Consider the following 23141-nt stretch of genomic DNA (forward strand, 5'->3'; position numbering starts at 1 on the left):
AATGTCAAAGGAGAAAGAAGCTTTTTAGGTCATGCAGGATTCTATAGAAGATTCGTAAAAGATTTTTCAAAGATTGTCAAGCCTTTGAGTAATTTACTCAACCAAGGTACATGTTTTAATTTTGATAAATCTTGTGTACAAGCTTTCAATGACCTAAAAGAACGGCTAGCCACCGCACCTGTGATCGTAGCACCCGATTGGAAAAACCATTTTGAACTTATGTGTGATGCTAGCGATTATGCCATAGGTGTGGTATTATGCCAGCGAAAAGGAAAAAAATTTCATGTCATACACTATGCAAGTAAGGTGCTAAATGATGCTCAAGTCAATTATGCCACCACAGAAAAAGAATTGTTAGCTATAGTGTATGCCCTTGAAAAATTTAGATCTTATCTCATTGGGTCAAAGGTGGTGATTTACACAGACCATGCGGCCATTAAATATCTGCTTACCAAACCGGATTCGAAGCAAAGACTCATTCGTTGGGTTCTTCTTTTGCAAGAATTTGACATAGAAATCCGGGATAAAAAAGGTTCAGAAAATGTGGTAGCAGATCATTTATCCCGTTTGGTCAATGTAAATGTCACCAACCAAGAAGCTGAAATAAATGATGAATTTACAGATGAACAACTTTTTCAACTCCAAATAAGACCTTGGCTCGCCGATCTTGCCAATTATAAAGCAACCGGTATGATACCGGAGGACTTTGATTGGAACAAAAAGAAAAAGTTGTTAGCCGATGCAAAATACTATGTGTGGGACGATCCATATTTGTTCAAGATAGGTAAGGATGGCATTTTAAGAAGATGTGTTACTGAAGAAGAAGCCCAACAAATCTTGTGGCACTGTCATAATTCGCCTAGTGGTGGGCATTTCAACGGATGGAGGACGACAACAAAAGTTCTCCAATCCGGGTTTTTCTGGCCTACTATTTTCAAAGACGCCCACCATCATGCAAAGAATTGTGACAAATGTCAAAGAGTTGGTGGGATAAGTAAACGAGATGAGATGCCACTTCAAACCATTATTGAAGTAGAAGTTTTTGATTGTTGGGGCATCGATTTCATGGGGCCATTTATTCCTTCTTTTGCTAATGAATATATTCTAGTTGTAGTGGATTATGTCTCCAAGTGGGTAGAAGCCATCGCTACACCAAAAGCGGATGCCAAAACTGTGCTAAAATTTTTAAACCGAAACATATTCACACGTTTTGGCATGCCTAGAGTGATCATAAGCGATGGTGGATCTCACTTTGTTAACGAACAGGTGGCGAAAGTGCTGGACAAGTATCATATCAACCACAAGATAGAATCACCTTATCATCCCCAAACCAACGGGCAAGCAGAGATCTCAAACAGAGGAATCAAGAATATTTTAGAGAAGACTGTGTCAGAATCCCGTAAACATTGGTCGGTAAGGATTGATGATGCCTTGTGGGCATATAGGACAGCATACAAAGCACCGACTGGTGCATCTCCTTTTCAAATGGTTTATGGTAAAGCATGTCATCTACCGGTAGAGATGGAGCACAAAGCACTATGGGCCTTACGTTTCTTCAATAGAGATGATAGTTTGGCTTATAAGAAAAGGAAGAATCAAATCCATGAGCTTGAGGAATTCAGGTACCTAGCATAATAGTCTAATAAAATGTACAAGGAAAATATGAAGAAGTACCATGATAAGAGAATCAAGAAGAAAGAGTTCAAGGTGGGAGACCTTGTATTACCATTCAATTCTAGGCTCAAGCACTTCCCAGGAAAGTTAAAGTCTAAGTGGCCAGGACCGTTCGTAATTAAGGAAGTCAAACCATACGGTGCCATTACTATTGAGGATAGTAAGAGTAAAGAAAGTTGGACCGTTAATGGAGAACGGTTAAAGAACTACCTTGGGGGAGAGTTTGATAGAGAAGTGTGCACAATCTCACTTTTGAGCACTTAATAGAAGGAGTTCGACTGTCGAGCCATGCGACGTTAAACGAAGCGCTTGTTGGGAGGCAACCCAACGGAGTAAGTTCTTTTATTTTTCTTTTAGTTTTTATGTGTATATCATCAAATCAGTGCAATGAGAGTAAGAAGGAGTATAAATCAAAAATTGAAGTGGGGAAGTTGGAGCAGTTTGTTAATTTAGAAAACTTCAAAAATTCGCAAGTCCGCGCCGCGAGCATAAGGAGCGCGCCGCGACACCAAACAGAAACTTTTGCGCGGCGCGGTGGTAAAGGTGCGCGCCGCGGCAATTGAAAAAAAATAACTTTTAATTGGAAACTGCTCACTTCCCCCTCATTCTTTGTTTTGAAAACTCTCTCCACTCCCTAGAGCGAAAATCGCAAATTTGCAGTTCTCACTCACTAATCTCATTCATTCTCGTTCATTCTCACTTAATCTGCAGCAAGGTATGTATCTCCTCCCTTATTCTTGTGTTCTCACCATTTATATTCAAAGGCAACCCTAAAAACCTTAGGTATTAGGAACACATAAAGGGAATTTTGAAAACCCTAGGGTAGATGACATTGATCTGATGTTCAGTTGATACTTTATTGTTTGATTAAGGGGATTAGGAGCCACAGAAAAGGGCCCATTGCAGGCAAACCCTAACAGTTACGCCGCAGCCGCGCCGCGACTGGAAAAAAATAGGGGGGATTTTATTTTGACTTTATGATCCTAACACACTATCTGTTACATTGTTATTTGTTGTGGTAATTGCAGATGAACCCTTCCAAGAGAGTACGCACCAAGTCAACAAGTTCTGGTCCTAGAGGAGCACGTGCTTCGACCGACCAAGCTAATCGATTCTTGGGTCGGGCTCAAGCGGACAGGTTCAAAGATTTGGGTTCCCGAACCATCTTAACTGAGAAGTTGGTTGCCACCTTAGGACAAGGAGGAGGGCCTTTTGCTATTATGTGGGATTACCTTGAGCATAAAAACTGGCAGCGTGTGTTTGAACCACACACGGTCATTGATTATGATATAGTGAAGGAATTCTACGTGAATGCTATCAAAACCACGGATGAATCAGTGGCCTACACATATCAGTCATTTGTGAGAGGAAAAACTGTGGCATTTGATAGAGATTCAATCAATGAATTCTTAGGAGAACCACTCCAATTGACAGAGCATGAGAGGTGTTTCTACAGGCAACATGTGTCTAACTGTGCTAACCTTGTGGACCAGATGTCTGAAACAATATGCATTCCAGGAAGAGGACCAGAACTTAGTCGGCAAGGAAATCCAACCAACTACAACAGGAAGGATCTGAACATCCATGCGAGGGGCATTCTGTCTGTGATCTTGTACAATATCAGGCCCAGGACACATGTGACCACGGTTCCCCTAGATGTGGCATTCTTGATAAGCGTCATCATGTATGAGCATACTGTTGATGTCGCATTCATTCTTTCGAATGAATTGCGCCGAGCAACATTGAGTGACACACCGCATGGCATTAATGCCAAATGTGTGCTTCCCCTACCCGGTCTAATTATGGGATTATGCAAAGAGGCAGGGGTAGAATACTCGGGACAAGGGCACCATGTGATTAACACTTTTATTGATGATGTTTTTATTGACAGGTTTTGTGCAAAGCCATACTATAGGGATCAATCAGCTGCCGCTTCTCAGGCTGGACCATCTGCTTCCGCAGCACAACCTAATAGTGGTGCAGCCACTTTTGACCCTCTAGTGGCCCATCACTACTATTCAGCAATGTTTGAGGCGAACAAGAGGTCCAAGATCTTCTTACAGCAGTACAGGAACCTTTCTGCTGCCCCTGAGGATAGAACTTTCCCAACACGGGAAAGCTATTTCACATACTGTGGTTGCCCGGAGACCAACCCTTTTCCTGTTGGGGGGGATGCAGGTGCAGGTGGTGCTGGGAATAATAACCTAGAGTAAGAGAATGAAGACATTGATGCCGATATTGATTCGATGTTTGTATGAGGTGATGTGAGAGAGGGGTGAGAATAGTTTATTTCTGATAACTGATGAGATGATGATACTTGCTGCTGTTTTATTTGTTTTATGAGTATCTGACCTGTACTCTGGTGAACCTTAGGGTCACTATGACTTTTTTATTTCTTTGAAGTTTATGTTAAGCATTGCAATTGGTTTGGTTTCTTTTCTATTTATCTCGATTTAGAGTGAGTAGTCCCACAACAGAATGAAAATCTCAAGTAAAGTACCAACAATGGAGCAACATGCGTGAAAGCGGTAGTGAGTGAAGTAAATTTTTTGAAAAATTTTTAGTTCACTTTCTTTTTCAATAAAGTGACAAAGCAGGTATGAATTTTTGAACTCAAACTCCTAATGTGTGCATGAAATTTAGGTTGTTAGTAAATACTTAACAGAAGTTCTTTATGGTACACTATTTTATTGGATCGGTTTAGCCTTAACCATTGTGAGGAAAACCTTCCATTGTTTACTATATGCAGGAGACCATCAATTGTTTTGACTTGTTTGTATCATGCTAAACCGTTTGTCGCATCGTTTGTGGAAATCTGTGAAAGTGATTTAGGCACTTGTTTGAATCTGAGAGTTTCTTTAAAGCCAATTCCAACGTAAAACTTATTTTCTTCTGTGAGAGTGTGATCCTTTGCTAACCATTCTTTGAGCCTGAGGTCAAGATAAGCATCATAACATGCACCAAGGAAAATACCTGGTGAGTTTTAATCTCAATAAAAAGTTTTGTTTCGAACCATCAACCATAAAATTTGGTGATGTGTTTTCTCTTTGACCTTTCTTAGAAATTAGGGGAGCATTCACATAATCTAAGTACAGGTTGATCTCCAAGTTGGGGAGAATCACAATCCAAAGAAAAGTAAGTACAAGTGGTAATCGATGAAGGACAAAAGAAATTTGTAGCTCGAGAAAAAAATATATATATGAAAAAAAAAGAAGAACAACGTTTGAACCTAACAGTTGTTGAAAAAAGAGAAAAAGAAAAACTGAGCTACGAATGAGAAAAGATGACCAGGTGAGAAAGCGAAAGTTATAGAGAAGGAGGAATGAGTTATGATTCGGATGCTTCCCTAGATTAGGAACAACCCTTGATTATCTTATTTTCTTTGAATCTAAACCACATTACAACCCTAGAAAGACCTTCTGATTCTCAGATTCCACAGGACTTGATGCTAACAAATTGGTGAACGTATGATATGGATCCTTGTTGATTTAATTGTTTGGATTAGTGTTGAACCCCTCTGTTGTTCATCATACTTTTTTATGAGAGCGATTAGTGCTGATTCAATTACAATTGTGTAATGTTTTGAACTTATGGAGGTAATTTGCTTTCAAAATTTGTTTCATGTGTATATTCTGAGTTTGCAAGAAGAGGAGGAGTATTTGACTTGGTTACTGAATTGAACCACTTGAAAAAACCTTTTTGAAAAACTTGTTGCATGACTGTCGGTATGTTTTGTTAGAGGTAAGTAATTTTGTTTAGGGACAAACAAAACTCTAAGTTGGGGAGAGTTTGTTAGGAGTGAATTACTGGTAAATTCATGTGTTAAAATAAGTAATTTCTTCTCTAAATTAATGCAAATTGTGATAGATCCATAGGTTTTTAGTAAGAATTGAACTGAATAAGTTTAGTTCATGTGTAAAGCAAATCGAATCACTTGTGGGTACTATTGATGCAGGATTGGAGCTGAAGAGGAGCTTTATAAGAACAAGAAGAGGAAAGAAAGCTAGAAGTCTCAAAGGCAAAGCAAAAAGAAGAAGTTTAACAAAGGCGCGTCGCGGGAGTTCTAGCCGGCGCCGCGAAAAAGTCTGTTTCTGACCGCACCGCGCTCATCCGTTGCCGCGCCGCGGCCGCGACGTTTCAGGCCCAAAACTTATAAATAAAAGCCCTAGCTTCCAAGACTTGGGCATATCTTTTGTGAGCGAAATTAGGAGAGCATTCTGAGTTTGAAGCCGAGAACAACAATTGAAGGCCAAATCTTTACCAATTGAAGACATTTCGTTGATGAAGATGAATTCCTCTATTAATTCTTGTGTGTTCTTCATGTCTATGGAGAGCTAAATTCCCCTTGTTGAGTTTAAGGTAGTAGTTTACCTATGAATATACAATACCATTGATTCTTTCTTATGAACAATTGTTTGAATTTATTATCAATAAGAAACCTTGCTTTTATCTTAAATCATTGTGGAGTCTTTGATCGAAAGAAAAGATTCTAACTTTTGCCCTAGGTTACTATATTGATTCAATCTCAATTTGCAGAGATGGAATTGTGATCGGGTTTTCATAATTATCGTTCCTTATTACTATTATCGATATTGATATTTGGAGAGATCGAATCTCGTACCGATAAAAGTTTATCTAATTTGATTTGCAGACATGGAATCATATTTGAGGATAAGTGAAGATAGTAATTCAAATGATTGTTCCATTGTGAATTAATTAACAAATTGTATATGAATAGGTTGATGAACCCTAAATTATTGTTTAGATTTGATAGCATTATAATTATAAAACAAATTCAACTACTTGTTCTCACTCAAAATAACTAACTGTAGAACGACAGTGATATTAAACCAATCCCTGTGGATACGATATATACCGAAAATATTTACCCACAAATACTTTCAACACCTCAAATATACAAAAAAAATGTGTTTGTTTGCTTGTTTCACAAGATAAATGATTGATCAAGAAAGCTCAGGAAATTAGGATTTTTATTAGCTCCAAAAGAGATTCAAACTTTCTCATATTATCAAGTGATTCCCCTCATTCATATTCAAGCTCAAGAATGCTTCTAATCAAGATCATCAACTTTCAAATTCATCTGGTACACCAATTAGGGTTTTTGATCTAATTTTTTGGATGAGTTGACTTTTGGTCAAAGCATGATCTTTTGACTCAAAACATAATTCAAGAACCTCTAGTGTTTCATTATAGACCACTCATATCATTCACTTGGCTAGAGGAACTTTATAGTTGATTTAACTTAGAATTCATATTTAAAAACATGAAATTGGGCGAGTTTATAAATGAAAATTACATTTTGACAACTTCAAACAAGAAAATAAATGAAGAAAAAAAATGTTTTCTTTAAATGGTCAAAATTTTGTGAAAATATTACAAACATTTTTTGAAATAAAATAAGGTGATATGATTGAGTGTCACTTTAGAGACAAATGGTAAGAATTTGTTTATAAATTCAAACCACCATTCTTATTACTGTGTTATTATTCCCACATATACTTTTCTTCAACTCACATCAATGCCCTATCACAATAGTGACTATAATGTTCTCTAGGTTTCTTAAAGTGGATACTATTGCCACCTTACAGCCCCCAAAAGTTCCCTACTTCTTCAAGTCTCTATCTTCTTTCATGAAAGTGAAAAGTAAAAACAAAAAACAAATTATTCAAGTGGTCATTAATCTTCCAACAATGCCAGCATGAAAGGCTCTCTTTTGTTTTGGCCTACAAAATCTTCAAAAGGAAGCTTTCATGACAAAATGGTGAAACACTCATTAATTAGATAAATATATGTTTTAGACAATGATTTACACTAATAGAGTGGAATGCTTAAAACTCAATTAGTATTGTCTCCGACAAAAATCTTTTGATTATGTTCTAATATAGTGATTATCCTATTTAAGTCAAACTCTAAATAGTATAGAAATCAATCTTCTAAACATTTATATAACAGCAATTATGTTCATGACTCAAGTTTCTTAGTGGCTAAATGACAAGATTAACCATATATGTACATATATGTAGCTTTCAAATCTTATCCTATTAGGTAGAGGTTCCCTATCATAATTACTTTTGGAGTCTACCTAGGTTAGCCACTATCAACATGTATCTTATTTAATTATGTTTTGACATTGATAATAACATTTATAATTATTATATACAGTTTAATCTTGACAAATTTTAAATCTTATGAGATAATTTTTCTTGCACGTCTTTAAAGACGACGATTTTGATTATTATTATTTTTTTTTTATAATTATTATTATTATTATTATTATTTTGAATGCATAATCAAAATGTCAACAAAATAAAAAACCATTAGATAAATAAAACAAATAATTGGACTGTTCAAAGTGATTTTCATAACATCTAATAAACTATAGTTGATGACATAATCCATTTCATCCTCATCACAAAAACATTTAAATTGATGGGAGAAAATTACACGCGAAATAAACACAGCCACAAATACAAATATATCAGACACGATCCTGACATTGATACAATAATACAATATACAATATAAGAAAATGAAATGCTTGAATTTGACTACATGCGTCGGTGTCGTGTTACGCTTTCAATCTGAAATGTCGGTATTCAGAACTGCACAAAATCAATTGTGCTACAACGTTTGAATTGATGGGAACAAAGTACACTTACCATAAAGATTCAACAAGTTTTTCAGTTAAACTATTAGAGTACATATAATGTTTTGAAGACCAACAATTCCATAAATTTCCCAAAAAGACCCAACTCGGTCTTCGAGTGCGGAGGCGCGATGGGAGCAACAATGGACACGGACACGGACGATCAGAACCACCAAAAAAGACCTTAAAACCACTCAAAGACCAAACAACTCAATGTTAAAGAGTCGGGAGAAACAACCGACAAATGAACAGAATCGCCAAGAGACTTTAACACCATTTAACTACACCTTACTCCCAAAAAAATGGAAGCGTAAGCGAGTTTTCATTTTCCATCAAACCGTTATTAGGTCCCATTTGCAGCATCCCATTACATTGAAGGTTTGTAGTGTCTGCATCTAGAACAAATACATGACCATTATTAGGCTTATCTTTAACCTTTCCCGAGCACAAGTACTCGTTCGTGGCATCAAAACGCATCGTTCCCGATGAAGACTGTGTTGGACTGTCGTTGATGCTGGACTGCATCAAACTCAACTCGGAACTTTGTGATTGAAGTGTTGACAGAAGATAGAGAGCACAACCCGAGTCAAAAGATCCAGGTTTGCTTTCAGAAGAAGGCTTCCTACCGCCTTTTCCACCTGCGGATGAACCATCGGCACCGCGGATAGGCTGACTGATAGGAATCCCCAGCGCTGCTTCGTTGACATCGCCGGCTTTAGGGACAGTTTCTTGCCATAGAGGATGTCCTTTATCCTGTTTATGTTTGTCGATTCGATACAAAAGTCGGTGATTGTCGTAACCTGGCTCAGCTTCGGTTGGCCAAATGTTTCTCATAATAGGATTCACATATGCCTGAGGGTTACCAAAGTGCAGGATTCTAGGACCTAAGGCAAGTCAATATAAAATTTCATATTAAGCGTACTGAAAACAAAAAGTAATGACAAAAAGAAACATAGATTTTACGATAATCATTAGCTCTGACACCGACATCGACACGACACTGACACTTGTGATTATGTTCAATTTATTCATTTTTACAAACTATTACCGATTTCAACATGTCAGTGTCAATATCGTGTATGTTGTCCGTGTCTGTATCAGTGTTTCAAAGATTGTTATGTATCTGCATTTTCCTGATTCTTCCTAATAATATAGGCAAGGGTTATTGTTTCATATTAATGCATTAATCATTACTATATTCTACTTATTTCGGTCTATCATATCGATTTTCACATTCATAAAATCGAGAACTAGTTAAACATTAACAGAAAAAAAGTCATCTATCTTAGAATCATGAGATGCCACAAACACAAACCTTTGTAATTGTACATGAATTTCTCAGCCGCCATGAAAAGAGAAGGCGGTTGAGGCTTCCTCCTCCGCCTATTATGTCCATCAAGACGTTTCCTGCAACTCCTCTTAACCTCATCAAACTCCGCAAGCGAATGAAACCTACATCAAAATGACACATCCATAACGCATCAGAAGAACAATAATTGTAAATTGATCATCAAAATTGTAAGTATCGGTAATTTTCAAGCATCCGCAACCGAGCAAAATTGTAAAATGTAAGTCAAAACTGACAGAAGCTAACAATTTCAAGGACTAATTCGGAAATTCACTTCAACGAAATTAAACAAACTACGAATCCGAAACAAGCAACTTCAAATATTATACCTGCTACATTGCTGGCAGAATCTCTGCTGCTTACCTCCAACCAACACAACAGGAGTTTTCGAGTGCTTCTCGCAAACCCTATGCCTCTTATGATACTCCCTACAATCACTAAGATCCGCGTTACATCCATCAACCGAGCAAATCAAATTCAACAATCCATTCTGCACCCGCGACCTTTTCGATCCAGCAAACGACGACACGCCTCTCAAATCATCATCCTTCCTCCCCGTACTATCCCGAACCCGAACCGATTTTTCCAATGAATCAGAAGCCTCACCAAGCCTCAAATCCATTGAATCACCTTCATTCTTCATCTCCTCCAACCCAGATGGATCCCAAGCAAACTCTTTCCAATCCCAATCCATCAAAAACACAAAGTACTAATCACTCCAAAACAAAACTTTGCTCTTTAAATCCTTCAAAACCCTTTTCAATATGCCAAACCTAAAACAAAGTACTCACTAACACAAGAATCAGAATCTTATAACCCCTTTATATTTATCACAACAAAATTAAAACTTTGACTTGTGAGAATCAAATATAGGATAAAGGGTGTCAGAAAAAAACATTTAGAATAAATACCAAGTTCACAAAATTATATATATTCAATCCAACACAAACATCAAAATAAAAAAATAAAAAAATAATTAAATAATTAAAAAAAAAAAAAAAGCAAAAGAATATAACAAGATATACTTTTAAAAATTAAAGACCACAAACACTAAGGTCCCCTCAAACTTTGTTGAATTCATTAATCAAGACTTTGTTGTTTTGCATAATTAAAAATTAACCTATAGTTTTTATTCTTAATTAAAGAGAGCAACTACATATATATAATATATATATAAACCTAACAAACAAACTAATATAAAAAATTAAAATCACATAAATAATTTCTTACAGTTGAAGAAGAAGATGAGTTTCCAAGAAAATGAGCAAAGAAGAAACATGAACCATTTTTTTTCAATGATGGAGTAGATAATAAAGAGAAAGACTATGATAGAATGAAAAAGTAGGTTACCAAATCTCATTCATGGAGCTCTTGTGGTGGATTTAGAGGCAGAAACCACATTAGTAAGAATATATTATTATATTTACCTTAACTAAACAAAAAAAATAAATAAATAATTATGGGGAAGAGTGAATGATGAGATCTGTTTTTTTTATTATGTGATATATATATATATTTTTAATCTTTATGTCAAGTCTTTGTGTTTTTATTTATTTGTTGATAAAGTAATATGACTATATGAATAAATAATGCAAGTAGAATAAATAGAGGTAGTGGGCAATTTGACATGGGAGACAATGGAGAAAGTGACTGCAGCTTTGGACTATATATATGTATGTGTCTTTCCAGCCTATATATATATATATATATATATATATATATATATATATATATATAACTGGATTGTTACAATTTTAGAAACGGTACTTACTATTTTTAGGAATGGGGTTTGTTGAAGGACTATATTTAATGCAATCACATAGTCATGCATTGATAAATGATAATAGTCTCATCAAAATGGGACGGTTGTGATTTATAGAATGTGTATTTTAAATTATTAAATGAAATTTAGATTTGTTTTTATGAATTGATCTATCAAAATGGAATGACCACCAACATTGTTGATAATATAGTGTAATTCAAAATAGTGTAATGTAGAAGTGTAATTGGTTAGACCCTCTTAGCAACGCTAAAATATTATACTGAGGTGTAGTGCAATCAATTATACTAAATGTGTAATCGATTACAGTCTTTTAGTTTTTGTATTTTTTTAGACAGTGAGTTAGCGTAATCAATTACACTAAATGTGTAACTGGTGGTTACAGGTCTGAGATTTTTTTTCTCATTAGTTGGTTATCTATATTATTTCGTATGATGATTTAAATACTTATGTTGGGTCATTAATGTTAGAATGTCATATTTTCACTCTAATTCTCTTTAATTCTCTCATTCTCTCAATTATTCACCATTATTCTTGTGATTGGGGTTTTACCCAACAATTGACATCAAGAGACTGTTTCTTTTGATCGCTTAGTTTGCGAAATTGCTTTCCATCTCCCATGAACATATCCATGCAAATCTCCCAATTCTCGATACGGAGAGTTATGACAAGTAATGCAAACAGATGAAGGTGTTGTTTGATTGTCAAGATGTTTTTGAAGTGATCAAGAACAATGTTAACCCACTTGTAGAAGGTGCAACAGCTGCACAAAGAACTACACATAAAGAGTAGAAGACAAAAGATTTCAAAGCTTTGTATGTCATTCATCACTATGTTGATGCTGATAATTTTGAGAAGGGTGGTGATGACACATCCTCAAAGGAAGCTTGGTAAATCTTGGAGAAAAGTTATGCAAAAGCTGATAACGAAAAGGTGGTGAGGTTACAAACTCACAAGAGTCACTTTGAGTTAACTCAAATGGAGAAGAAAGAAACTATTAGTGGATTTACTACAAGAATCACAAGATTGGTGAATCAAGTGAAAGCTTGCAGAGAGACAATCAACGAGTAGTATGTGGTTGGTAAAATCTTGAAATCATTGACGTCAAGATTCAATAACGTAGTGTTTTCCATTGAAAAGTTCAAGGATCTTTCAGCCATAAAAAAGAGTTGCAAAATTCTCTTGAGCTCATGAGTAAGAAATGAAGGAGAGGAATGTTGACAAAGCAAAGGCTAAAGTTGATTTGCAAGCTCGTTTCATTGGAAAGGACAAGAAAGTGAAGAAAAATGGTCTATGAGTAGAGGTAGAGGAAACTACCATAATAATGGTAGGAGTGAATTCCAACAGGGTGAAAATAGATGCAACAAAAGTGGTGGATTATGCAATTATAAAGGTGGCAACAATAGAGGAGGAGGAAGATGGAAGAAGGACATGAGAAACGTTCAATGTTAAAACTGCTTAAGGCTTGAACGTTTTGCTCGCAAATGTGATGCCAACAAGAATGATCCACAGGAAGCTGAAGCAAAGTTTGCATGGCAAGAAAATGATGAAAGCCCAATATTAATGGTGATTGTTAAAGCAAAAAATAGTGCAGGAAAATGCAACCATGGTTGATTACAGTCTCTTGAAAATGTGATGGTGACTACACGAGAAGAATCTGAATGCAGCAATCAATGGTACCTTGACTCTGGGTGTTAAACATACATGATGGGGAAGGAAAATATTGGTTTATTAAAATAAATCAAGTGTTGGAGAACAAGGTGAAATTCGTTGATGATAGCACACGTGTAGCAAAGGGTGTTGACGACGTATCAATCAAGAGGAAGAATGGCGAGCATTTCTTGATTAAATATTTGTTGTATATTTTGGGAATCAAATGTAATATTTTAAGCATTGGCTAATTGCTTGAAAGGAATTACAAGATTCACATAGAAAATAGAGTGTTGAAAGTTATATATGCAAATGAGAGTTTGAACGTGAAGGCCCCTATGGCACAAAACATAACTTTCAAAGTTGAATTGAAAGTAATGGAGCACAAATGTCTTGCAACAGCTGCTAGTATGGAAGAATGGATATGGCACTATAGTCTTGGTCATTTGAATTTCAAGGACCTCAATGTTATGCAGAAAAATAACATGGTTACGGGGCTGCCATCAATCGATATGCCAACTGAAGTAGGTGAAGAGTGTGTGCTTGCCAAGAAACAACGAGGTAACTTTAGCAAAGATGCAGGATGTATAACCAAGTGTCATCTTGAGGTGGTATATTCGGACGTTTGTGGAACGATGCAAGTTGATGTAATCGGAGGCAATATATACTTTGTCTGTTTCATTGATGATTTTAGTAAAAAAGTTGTGGAGTTACTTCATTAAAATAAAATATGAGGTGCTAGAAGTATTAAAGAAGTTCAAATCCATGGTGGAAAGACAAAGTGATCACAAAATGAAAACTCTAAAAATAGATGGTGGAGGTGAATACGTCTCAAATGATTTTGGGAAATTTTGTGATCAAGGGGGCATTGTACATGAGGTAGTTCCACCCTATATGCCTCAATAAAATAGAGTTGTCGAGAGGAAAAATCAGTCGATTATGAACATGGTGAGAAGCATGTTGAAAGAGAATAACGTGTCGAAAGAGTTATGGAAAGAGGTGTCCACAACTGCATATTTGTTGAATAGATGTCAAACAAATAAGTTGAAAAATGTTACACCAAAAGAATCATGGTGGATTCAAGCCAAACCTAAATCACTTGAAGGTATTTGGTTTGGTTGCCTATAGACATGTTTCGGATCAGCTTAGAAAGAAGTTGGATGACAAGAGATAGCAAATGATACTAGTTGGATGTCACTATACCGGTGGCTACAAACTCTATGACACAGTCAACAACAGAATAATAATTAGTAGGGACATAATTTTCAATGAATTGAAGGACTGGAAACATGCAAAATTTAATTAAAATGGTGTTGGAACTATTTCTGCAGTATTTAAAAATGTAGAAAATGAAGACGATGAAGTTCAAGCTTAAGAAAATGTGAGAAAATCAACAAGTGTCATACCCCAAAATTTTCCCATTATATTTACTCAGATTTCAGTCCATCTGACCTTCAAATACTCAAAGATACACAAGAAGGAAGCATACAGTCTCTCTCCTAAACAACAACCCTCCAACTAGGGTTTTGCTCCTCTCAAAGAAAAATCAGGTTATGACACCTCAAATGGACCTCAGGGTCTCTCATATGTCTCATAATATCCTCATGACAAGTTTCAAGCTCTGATTCCTTAGATTGCTCAATCAACAGCTCATATGGTCAGCAATCGACTAGTTTGACCTAACAGTCAACTGTGGTCAAAGTACAGTCAAAACTCCTGATTTTTGGTCAACATCAACATTTCAATGTTAGATTCATCATTTGATCAGGGTTTGATCATGATTCATCAAGGAGAGCTCAGAAATCATCAAAAGTCTAAGTTTCTAATTTGGGTTTCTAGGAGAAAGTCAACCCAACTTTGACTGATCATATCTCTTTCATACTTTATCAAAAATTCCCCAACCAAAGCTCATTCTCAAGGAAATTCAATTATCCACAACTTTGATGTTGGGCCCAAGGTCAAGAAATGCTTCCGCATAAGAGATATGAGCCAATACATTACAGGTCCTTCTAGAAGATCGAAAAAAGCTGTTTTTTGTCAGGAGCCATATCATCAAGATAAAATCTCCAAATGCAAAATATGTTCCAAAGTGGCTTGTAGAAGACATCTTGGGCTTTCCAAAAAGTCCTATAACATGGTCATATGATAAAAATTGAAGGATACGTGAGGCGCAGAAGTTGGTCAATTTTCAAGAAAAAAACAAAACCCTAATTACACAATTTGGTGTTTTTGGACTAATGGGCCTAAAACTTACATTCCAAACATGATCTTAATCCTAATGAGCACCTATAAAACCTTCTTCATATTTTTGTTATTTTTATTTACATTTATTTAGATTTTATTCAAATAAAAGCTAAGTAAATTAAGTAAAAAACTAAAAATAAATGGATCAATTCATATGACTTTGGTCTTAGTCATTTGGAGGCCCAAATAATACCACAAAGAAGCTCAAATTTCGTTGGTACAAGATATGGAGAGAGAAGATCCAAAATAGGAAGAATATTTGATTTTTTAATCAAATTTCCATGACTCAAAAGATTGGATTTCCTTCCATTATTGTTACCCTAATTCTCTCACTTATATATATCTTGCAATTTCAGACTATAGGGGGACGAAAAAAATGGGCAAAGGAATAGGGTTCCAAAGCTCACAACATTCTCATAACTAGGGCACAAGGTATTTCACTTTACAGCAAGTTGCAGCCAAGTGCCAACGTTGCATCATCTTCCTGAAGGTGCAAGGAACATTCCCAGTCACTCTTGAAGCTAATCACGGGTCAGAACGCATGCAGCTACCTCTAACCATTTTGTATATACTCTTGAAGATCAAAACTTTAATCTATGCAATTTAAACGATTTCTATGCTTATATTCACGTTCATAATGATGTTTAGAGTCATATAGAATTGTCGTTTGTAAGGTTTGACGCAGGAACAAGAATCTACCATTGTTAGGGCATCAATTCGGTGGAGCTTTGAGCTGATGGTTACAGCACTTTCAAGGCAAACTAATGTCACCATTGAAATCGCAGACCTCAAATTAGGGGGGTAGGGTGGTTCTTGTTCTTTTATTCTCGTCGTTTTGCAGGTTCAAAAAAACACACCATCGGAGAAGATGGTGGTTTCCGCCCTTAATGGTGGTGCTGACCGGCATATATACAACGTGGCATAAGGGAGACACGCAATTGGCCCGTTTGAATTCTGGGGAACCCATTGTCATACCCCAAAATTTGCCCAATCAAATCTACATCTTTTAATTCATCAAGGATCAAAATTAAGAGTCATGGGGTTTGACATTCCTATTGTCAAACCCGCTCTCTCATAAAATATCCTGAGACAAAATGGGGTGCAATTAACAGGTGCTTTGGGATCCAAACCTCGGGGCCCAAATATTACATGGGTTTTATCCTTTTTTGGAGATTATAGTTCTTTTACTAACATTTGTTTTTTATTAATTTTATTATTACTAATTATTAGTATTAATATTATTAATTTTACTAATTAATTGTTGTTAATATTAGAATTGTTATTAGGGATTATTAGTGTATTATTAGGATTAGTATTAATGTAAATATTATTATAATTAGGATTTTTATAGTTTTTTATAATTGAATTAATTGGGCAATAGGCCCATTAGGTGTAGAAAAACCTAATTTGACTAATATAAAAAAGGGATTGATTTTGACAATTGAGGGGGGCCAATTTCTAACCAACTAATCCTAACCTAGCCTCTCATTCTCACGTACAGATACTAACAATTTCCTTTGTACATAAAACCTCTAATTTTTATCAGAGCCATAGGCACTATTCATCATCACTATTATTCTCATCCAAAACCATCACAAAAAAATCCGTTCACCGTAAATAGTTTCAACATACCAACCATCAAAATATTTTCATACAAAACTCTCGTAAATCCATAGCATAGTTTAACCAGATATCATTATTCATTATAACCTGTAAATTAGAATACCAAAAGTATAAGAAATTTGGTTGAGTTTTGTCAAGCAGGTGATGAACAGAAATCAATACCAACGGCAGAATCAACAGTAAGCCTCAGCGACCAACAAGTTCCATCACATCGTCAACAGCAACTTCCGTCATCAACCTTCACGGTGCCGGACGAAACCGCACCACCGCGAGGACCTCACCGGCGCCACCACACGGCGGCCTACATCCGCACTCCTTCCTCGTATCAGAACCACAGCCAGCACGACGCCGGAATCACGACCAATCACTGCCAGCGCAACAGCCCTTTCCGATCCCGACCGAGCATCCTCCATGGCCTAGTCAGCTTCGCCGCCAACCACCCCTCGGCCGCCTGCAAACAATCACGGCGACTCACTCGATCTGAAATCGCGGCGCTTCGACTACCGCGATTCAGCCCCCCGCAAAATCGCTGTTTCAAAATCGAGATTGGCCACTTCAAGGTCGATTATATATTGATTCATGACGGTATGACAGGTGATCCATGGCCAAAAATTCAATTCCAGGGAGGAAGACGAAGGACTGTAATGTGCATCTCGTTTTGTAACAATTGGTTGTCATTATATGTTTAATAGATTATTGTGTAAACAGCAATCGAAAGGAGTCCAGTTGGTAAAAGCATATGGTGCGTTACCCCAAGAACCAGGGCTCGATTCCTGGAAAGGGGGTAGTTTTGCTCTTTTTTCTCTTCCCCACAGGTGCAGCAATCATGTACGTGCATGCTTAGAATGCGCCCTCGCTCAGCACCATCAGATGCACATCAAGCAAAATCCAACGTACCAATGGCTGAAGTTCCACCGTGGAGCTTCATAGGTGCATCACACGGAATCACTGCCAGGTTTTTTTATATATATTGTTTTTTTATTTAGTTATTAGGATTTAGGTTTAATTACTTAGGTTTAATTAACTTAATTAGGATTTATGTAATTTAACTTTGATAATTAGGGTAGATATTAAATTATGTTTTAGGATTATAATATTTTTCCCGATTATTTTGATTATTCGATTATTCGAATTAATTAATTTTAATTATTGCCAACCGCAAAAAAACCTATAAAGGTTTATAACATCAGGGTTCGCCCAATCCCATTGGCCGCTCGGCCGAAGTCTTTGGATTTAATTTATTATTCGTTCCGACTAAATCTATTGGTCGCAATGGTTAATAATCGATTAATTATTTAATCAAATCCAATAATTGAAATAAAATCCAACTAAAATTCGATTAAATGGCTGCAACTATCTTATTGGTTGTGGTGATTAATCTTGCCTTATTATTTAATTAAATTTGTTATTATTTGTAGTCGTGTTAATCGATTATGAGAGGTAACAATATAAAACGCGAAGATTCATAAAATAATAAAATACAATAAGTTGTTATCAGTGATAATCGAATTGATCGATTTGAATTGGTAACAATGCAAACCCTTAATCTTTTAACTATGGTGATCAAACCTATTGATCATTGCGGTTAATTGTGCCAAATCGGGGTTGTACGCCCCAAACCCTAATATAATTCTAAACTCCATTCAATTTACAAAACAAACCAAACTGCGATAGGCTGGCCAAAAAGCCTCTAAAAAACACATCTAATCAAATTCAACTCTAAGGGGCGTACAACCCTCCCCGAACTACGTAGACTCTGATCCTCCCTAAGGAGGTACGTAGGCACTTGGCAACAAGGCGAGTCCCCCACCCTAAAATCTCAATTTTCCCCTTATTCATTTCCTTACCTTAATACTCTTAGCCATCAAACCTTTGCCTTAGATTCAAAGCCAATAGGAAAGGGTTGAGGGTGCCTAACACCTTTCCTCGACCTGAATATAGTAACTTACCCTGATCTCTATACTGCGTAGGGTTTCCTATTCGCCCTTCAGAATAGGTGGCGACTCTCTAAGTTAAAATTTTAGGCAGGTTGCTACACCCATAAACAGGCGCGCAAGGACTGGATTGGTTGGTCAACCCACGCGCTCTCTCTCCCTTCGCCATTGGTTCAAACACAACGCATATGGCAAGAAGGAATCTCATGTGACTTAAAGGGCATGGGATCGATTCCCAGTCCCTACATTGTTTTTTTAGTGAGTTAAACTGCAGGATCACGTGTTTGCTACCTGAAAGAGACCATGATGCACCCTCTAATATTCACCTTCAGATCATTACCAGCTCAAGATCAAACGCTCTAGAAACGCACGCATATCATGGACTCTCCCAGCGCGCCACACTAGATCAGCTATGTGATTTTTCAATTTCTTTTTACTTTTTATTACATAGACTCTTTTTTTTCTTATTTTGTTTAGAACAAAGTTGTTTTATCACATAAACTTTTTCTTTTTATTTTGAACAAAATTATTTTATTACATAATAATTTTATAACCATTTATTTATTTAATCGAAAACTTGTTTTTTCTCGTAATATCAAATTTTCTTTACAATAATAATGTAATTTCTTAAACCTTGATTTTATTTTATGCCTTAAACTCTGATTTCTTCATGATCATTAATCACTGTTAGGTAGATGTTGTCCATTAACTTAGTATCCTTGTAGTTGTTGGGGACTTTAATACACTAACCTTTATTTTTCATTCTTAATATTTTCAGGGTTAATCAAAGGTTTTTCAGCTACGCGCCCCACCAATCGAAAGCTAAGTTTTTTTAATTCTTTTCTTATTTAAATATTATTTTAATTTTAATTTTTCCCTTTTGCCCAAAATAGGGTTTACTTCATATGTTAAGGAACTTCTCTTACACTCATCCCATTATTTTTCTGTTAATTCTCAGGTGATCAGAGTCAATCAAGGGTTCGAGGAAGATCAAGGTTCAAGATCAAGATGATAAAACTAACTATTGAATCCTCTTATTCTTCCGCCTTTTATTTTCCCCCATCCCCGCAGGTGTTTATTGTAATAGCGTAGGGAATTTTATTTCTGCTTTTATTTTAATTGTGTGGTTAGTAATTTAGGGAGTGATAACCATGAACTGAATTAGCATCACTAAATTATAAGATAAATATAATTGAACTTAATCACGTGATTGTTGCACCCACACACCTTTAGGGTAATCCCTCTTGTTGCCTGTTGCCTTATTAGTTGCTGCCTTGTTGCCTTAATTTTGTTGCCTAAAAATAGTCAAGTCCCTCGATTCCGAGGATACCTAAAGCAAATGTTGCCCTCAGTTCATTCATCATCAATTTTGTCCCTCGATGTTGCCTCGGTAAATGATGATTTGTCCCCATTGCTAAGGTATCCTCGCCTGTTGCCTAAAGGTTAAAATGACTATTATATTCTTCCCTTAGACTACCTGCCCTCTTTATGGTAGGGCCAGTCTTATGGAGAACGATTATTCTCGATGACCCTTCACATCCAATTGAAAGACTTCCTGCCCTCTCATGGTATGGATAGACTCTTTCGCTCGAAAGTCTAAAAGAACAACTTTTCTAACTTAGGGTAGTTGCTACTAATTGCTTGCTCTGAATTCAAATCTTTTTCCCACTCTTTTCAAATCAAATTTAAAAAGACTACACTTATTTACAAGCTAAAGTTCTTATTCAAACTTTTTCTCAATCTTTTTAAACGATTCAAACAAGTGAGCCAAGCAATTAAGAGCCCATGGATAACCATGGATACAAAGGGTGCCTTACACCTTCCCTTTGTATAACTTACCCCCCGAACTCAAAATCTTTTCAAAAGGTCTTTCCTGTTCTTTTAGCCTTTCCAATTGGATAAAATAAAAGTCGGTGGCGACTCTTGCTATCCGCAACATTTCGATAAAGTCAGTTCACCGTATGACAACAAGTCAAAAAGGCATGCCTACAAGACTACGAGATTCTAAGTTATTCTCAGATAATGAAGTAAACGATAATGGTGATCTCGTCTATTTTATACTCATGGTTGAATCTGAACCTGTGAAAATGGAGGAGACCTTGAGTGATCCAAAGTGGATATGTGCTATGAAGAAAGATCTGGAGTTAATTGAGAAAAATAAGACATGAAAATTAGTTGATCTACCGAATGGAAATAAGCCAATTGGTGTAAGATGGGTGTACAAAATGAAGGCAAATCCCAAGGGTGAAATAATCAAACATAAGGCTTGATTAGTTGCAAAGATGTTTTTGCAAAGAGAATGCATAAACTTTGAAGAAGTATTTGCGCCGGTGGCTAGAATTGAATCCATTAGGCTAGTTGTTGGTATTCCAAATAACAACAATTGGACCATCTACCAAATGGGTGTCAAATATGTGTTTTTGAACGACCCTTTAGAAAAGGAGTTATATATGGCACAACTACTTAGTTTGGTTGGGAAAAATCAAAAATCCAAGTTCTATAGATTGAAATACATTGTACGGGCTGAAGCAAGCACCAAGTGTTTGGAAAAAAAGAGTTAAAGGACTTCTAAAAGAGATAGGACTTGATAAATGTGTATCTGAACATGTTGTGTATATGAAGAAGGAAGCAAGCAAATGAGTGATCATCCTATGTCTATATGTTGATGATTAATTGATTACGGGCGATAATAAAGGTTACATTGTTGAGTTCAAGGATGATTTAATGAAGGAGATTGAAATGACCGACCTTGGTCTCATGATATATTTCCTTGACATTGAGTTTCATAAGTCCAAAAAGGGAGTGCTCGTGCATCAAAGAAGGTATGCTCTTGAGATATTGAAGAAGTTCAAAATGGAGCATTGTAATGTGGCAATTACCCCTACAGAGCCAATATTGCACCTGTCAAACAATGAAGACGTGAAATTCTGGTATAACAGATCCAAATGTCTTGAAAGATGTCGAGACATGTGATCTGTCTGTTAGAACTAGAATTGTTCTGATCAATAATCTTGTTTTGATGATAACAGTATATATGTATATATGTCAAAAAAATATATATACTTTTACATCAATTAAATTAAATACCTGTTTATTTAAAAAAAAAATATGTTTATTTAAATATTTGCTGCGTATTGTATTTTTTTAAATCGCAAGCGGCTGGAGTTCAAGGTTAGTTTTAAATATTTAAATTTTATTTATTTATTTATTTTCCTTTTCAATTTCATTACTGCAATTTAATTAAATATTTATTTAAGTGAATATTTATTCCTATTATATTTGCTGGTGTTTTTTTTATGTTGTGTTAAACCCTAAGTGTGGGAGTTAACTTTGAGACCAATAGGGGAGTATGAATCTCCTACGAGTCTCATTGATAATTCCACTCGGAGTGGGTTGAGTATTCGGAAATGTCCAAAACGAGGCTTGACTTTGTTGAGGGCAGGACTGGATACTTGGCTGATCTCTCCGGGAACCTACCCCAAAAATTCGAACCTCATGGATAAAATGAGTTGTTCTAAAACCCAAAGAGACAAAAAGTCTCGGAGGCTACGAACGACCCCATGAGACCTTCTAGAACATTCCCCAAAAAAGGGTTGGCTCCCTAGAGCCCCCTACGTCGAACCTATGAACTTAGGGCTTATGTGCTTACATGCTTATTATATATGTGCAATTTATATACTGCGAATGCCTTGCATTTTTATTTTTGCAGGTATTCCTACGCGTCCCCTGGCTTGCAGGGACCCCATTTCTAAGACCATATCCTTCCAACGAAGGACACTTCCACTTATGCACGTTGATTGGCCTCTCGACGGCCATGAGACTTAGTGACTGTCACGAATAGTCGCCCTGTGCTTGCGTCTATGCAGTCCCTATCCTGTAGGGACTCTATTTCTAAAACTCGCATCCTTCGTACGAAGGACATCCTCATTAACGCACGTCGATTGGCCTCTCGATGGTCATGCGACTTAGTGACTGTCTCGAACGGTCACCCCGTGCTTACTCCTACGTACTCCCTAGCCTATAGGGATTTTCTTTTACATCCCTGTGTTTTCACAACGACGCGTCCTTCCCTGAAGGACAACTTCATTAGCATGCGTTCGATTGGCCTCTCGATGGCTATGAGATCTAGTGACTGTCCTGAACGGTCACTCCATGCTTATTCCCGCGCACCCTCTAACTTGTAGGGTTTGGATTTCCATTTACACATCCCATCCCTAGCCT

The 23141-nt window shown here is 36.5% G+C and overlaps 1 protein-coding gene across 5 annotated transcripts; it reads right to left on the bottom strand.

The window, feature by feature from the left end:
* Positions 1–8288: 8288 nt before the first annotated feature.
* On the bottom strand, positions 8289–11194 carry LOC131633259 (teosinte glume architecture 1-like). 5 transcript variants are annotated; one of them, XM_058903968.1, is made up of 4 exons: positions 11040–11194; positions 10019–10462; positions 9657–9793; positions 8289–9225 (listed from the first exon to the last, which is right to left on the bottom strand). In XM_058903968.1, exons 2-4 carry the CDS (start codon positions 10381–10383, stop codon positions 8630–8632), a joined length of 1098 nt encoding a protein of 365 aa, XP_058759951.1. In that variant the 5' UTR covers positions 10384–10462; positions 11040–11194; the 3' UTR covers positions 8289–8629. The 5 variants fall into 5 exon arrangements, with proteins under 5 accessions (XP_058759951.1, XP_058759950.1, XP_058759949.1 ...); XM_058903967.1 differs by having other exon boundaries at positions 10019–10479; positions 11040–11187; XM_058903966.1 differs by having other exon boundaries at positions 10019–10479; positions 10920–11055.
* Positions 11195–23141: the final 11947 nt, after the last annotated feature.

Source organism: Vicia villosa, unplaced genomic scaffold, assembly GCF_029867415.1.
Source record: "Vicia villosa cultivar HV-30 ecotype Madison, WI unplaced genomic scaffold, Vvil1.0 ctg.001102F_1_1, whole genome shotgun sequence".
In the NCBI taxonomy this organism is placed as follows: domain Eukaryota; kingdom Viridiplantae; phylum Streptophyta; class Magnoliopsida; order Fabales; family Fabaceae; genus Vicia; species Vicia villosa.

Bases quoted from the DNA above. Each gene is read 5' to 3' on its own strand.
- LOC131633259 (XM_058903968.1), bottom strand. From the start codon at position 10,383: ATGGATTGGGATTGGAAAGAGTTTGCTTGGGATCCATCTGGGTTGGAG. The intron at 9,794-10,018 runs GTATAATATTTG...ATTTTGATGTAG, and splicing joins TTCTGCCAGCAATGTAGCAG to GTTTCATTCGCTTGCGGAGT. The intron at 9,226-9,656 runs GTTTGTGTTTGT...GACTTGCCTTAG, and splicing joins ATTCATGTACAATTACAAAG to GTCCTAGAATCCTGCACTTT.